This window comes from Cariama cristata, unplaced genomic scaffold, assembly GCF_000690535.1.
Source record: "Cariama cristata isolate BGI_N322 unplaced genomic scaffold, ASM69053v1 scaffold37977, whole genome shotgun sequence".
NCBI classification, from domain to species: Eukaryota; Metazoa; Chordata; class Aves; order Cariamiformes; family Cariamidae; genus Cariama; species Cariama cristata.
Genome location: NW_009625659.1, coordinates 6,363 through 9,034, shown reverse-complemented (window position 1 = coordinate 9,034; position 2,672 = coordinate 6,363). Strand labels below are relative to the sequence as shown.

General features: G+C 51.9%; 1 protein-coding gene across 1 annotated transcript in view; it reads left to right on the top strand.

Moving 5' to 3' along the window:
- Window positions 1-629, top strand: part of LOC104164382 (chromosome unknown open reading frame, human C1orf116) — a 9,835-nt gene extending 9,206 nt beyond the window's left edge. The window contains exon 5 of the mRNA XM_009703686.1: window positions 51-629. Coding sequence (XP_009701988.1) covers window positions 51-629 — 579 coding nt within the window. The remainder of the gene's footprint in view (window positions 1-50) is intronic.
- The last annotated feature ends 2,043 nt before the right edge of the window (window positions 630-2,672 follow it).

Here is a 2,672-nt window from a genome sequence, read left to right as displayed (position 1 = left end):
CCTCGGCTGGCTCTCCGCCCTGCTCTGCCAGCGACGCTGCTGCCGAAAAGGTGAATTCAGGGCACCTCGACCCCAAGGAGAGGGAGAAAGCCCGGCGGGAGGCATTGGAGAAGCTTGGACTGTCGCAGGACAGGAGAGATCCCAGCACCCACCTTCAGCCTACCACGCACCCCCAACCAAGGGAGATGCCATTGCCCGTCTCTGGGGAGCCTGAGGCACGCTGTGGGGCAGCAGAGAGGTCGGCGCCGGGTATCCGGCAGATGACCTTCAAATCCAACACCCTGGAGCGCTCCGGTGTGGGGCTGAGCAGCTACATGGCCAATGCCAAGGAGCAGAGCGTCAAGACCAGCAGCTCCTTGGGCAAGATGTCCTTCATCGAGCGGCTCCCCCCAAGCTTCCTCCGGAGCAGCCGCCCCCGGCCAGCATCCCTCGGGGCCGGGAAGGACTTTGCTGGTCTGAAGGAGCCTGGGCAGGTGGAGCAGGAGAAGAGCAGCAAGCGGCGATCCCACCCGCTGCAGAGCTTCCCCAGGCCAGCCCGCTCCTGTGTCAGCGTGAAGATTTCCCCCAAGGGCACGACCGATGAGAACCGGCGAGAGGCACTGAAGAAGCTCGGTCTGCTGAAGGAATAGCTCCGTGGGCGGTGGGGGCTGCTGGAAAAGGGGCTTTTCATCCCAGATCTCAGTGCCTTACTGCCTGTCCCTGGGCAGCACAACCAAAAGCATCTTCTGCTGTGATCTCCTGCCCCAGCATCTTGGAAGAGGTACCACAAGAGGTACTTGGAGCTTCACATCAAATAAAGTAACACCACATGTACATAATATTTTGTATATAGCAAGTGTATATGAACTATTTATATAAAGCATCACTCAGCATGTGGATGGGGCATATTCGCCTGTAATGCATTTGGGGATTCATTGCAACAGGGAAGCCATTGAATTGGGGCTTTGGCTTATTTTAAAAGGGGCTGCTTCTGGATAAAGCCTCTCTGGGAAGAACTGCAGGACTCCGCTGCTCCATTAGGATTTTATGGGGTTTTTTTGTTAGCTTTATCAAAGCCTCTGAGCACTCATCTGCCCCATGCAAGTGCCTCCCAAAAGCCACCACTGCCACACACTAGAGGATCTTTGGAACTAGATGATCTTTAAGGTCCCTGCCAAGCAAACCATTCTATGGTACAAAACAGTCGGATCAACGGGCAGCGGAGGGGTCTCAGCAACGCTCCCCCATGCACGAGCACTGCTCATACAGCAGCGAGGGGCCGGATGGTTGCGCAGACGTCCCACTGCCTCCTCTGCTAGACTGCTCTCCCATCCAGCCCTCACTCCCTGCATGTAGTGCCTAGAAGATGCACGAACATCCGTGTTCAGCACGAAGCGACAGACTGCGTGTCGGTGGCAGAGCCAGAAGTGCTGCCCAAAACGAGAGCTGCAAGTCTGAGACAACACCGTTTCATTCCCTCTCAAACTCTCCTCACATCTTTCAGACCCAGCTGATGCTGTCAATGTTTATGCTGCCCACCTTTTATAAGGTCTATTTCTGTAATAAACTTGTATATGATCAGGAAATGACTGCGTAGTATAGATTTGTGTTGCAGTCAAAGCTCTGGTAAAGCTAAATAATGACTTTTAACTTTCAGTATGTCTTCACTTGAAGCATGTGAGTGACCCAGACAGCAGCTGGGCATTGCAAACGACGAGTCCAAACCAGAGACTTGGGTGAGATGGGATTTTGTGTAAGTGCTTCCAGCACAACAAGCAGATGCAAAGTCTTCCACAGCACTGCCAGACTGGGACGGGTGGTCTGGGACCAGTGGGTCCCTTCCAACCCACACCATCTCCTGGGTCTGTGGGGACATCTCCCACAGCAGCAGTGTTAGCTGAAATAGCTTGAAAGGATCATTTTATTTCCTTCACAAAAAAAATCTTCCATGCAATCCTGGCTTTCAGCATTAGACACCTAGCAAGACTCTACTAATAAAGCAAGCGTCTTTGTTCCTAACAGGCAATTTAATTTCAAAACTAACGGAGGCTTTCTTTAGAGAAAGGGGCTGACCCATGGAGGCAATTGCACTAAATAATTTACTGATGTTAATTAACTGCTTGCAGCATTAAGATAAAGTTGCCTTCAATCCTTTTCATCACTGACCTTGCAGTATAGCCAGCTTTTTCAAGACAGTGTTGTGAATACTGAACAGGCTCATGCTGACAAAACGCGGAGCCAGGCTTTAACTGACTTCTCCCCAAACAGGCATCAGCAGAGCTTTGGTTTTGCACGGAAAGAAGGGGAGGGCATCCTTCTGCAAAAGCTGCATCATCCCACAAACCCCCACATAATAAAGGTGTGCACGAATGGAGGGAACAGTACTGACCCATGTAGAGAATCCAAGGAACACGAGAAAACAGTGTCTGATTAGCTACGCTTCACGAAAGCAGGGAAATGCTTGTTTGTAGTTAAGCAATTAACTAAATTAGTTTTTGGGCTGACCAGCAGTAATGCAAACCTGTACATCAGGGAGGAAACGAGGAGCTGAGCGAAAACTCAGCAGGTGGCTCAGCAAACACCGCGTTGGGTGTACATTGGGTCCGAAAGGGAGAAGGAGCCGGGGAGGTTATCAGCACCCCCAGCCTGAGCCCCACACCTCACGTCAAGCCTGGAGCCGGGTCGGCAGCAGG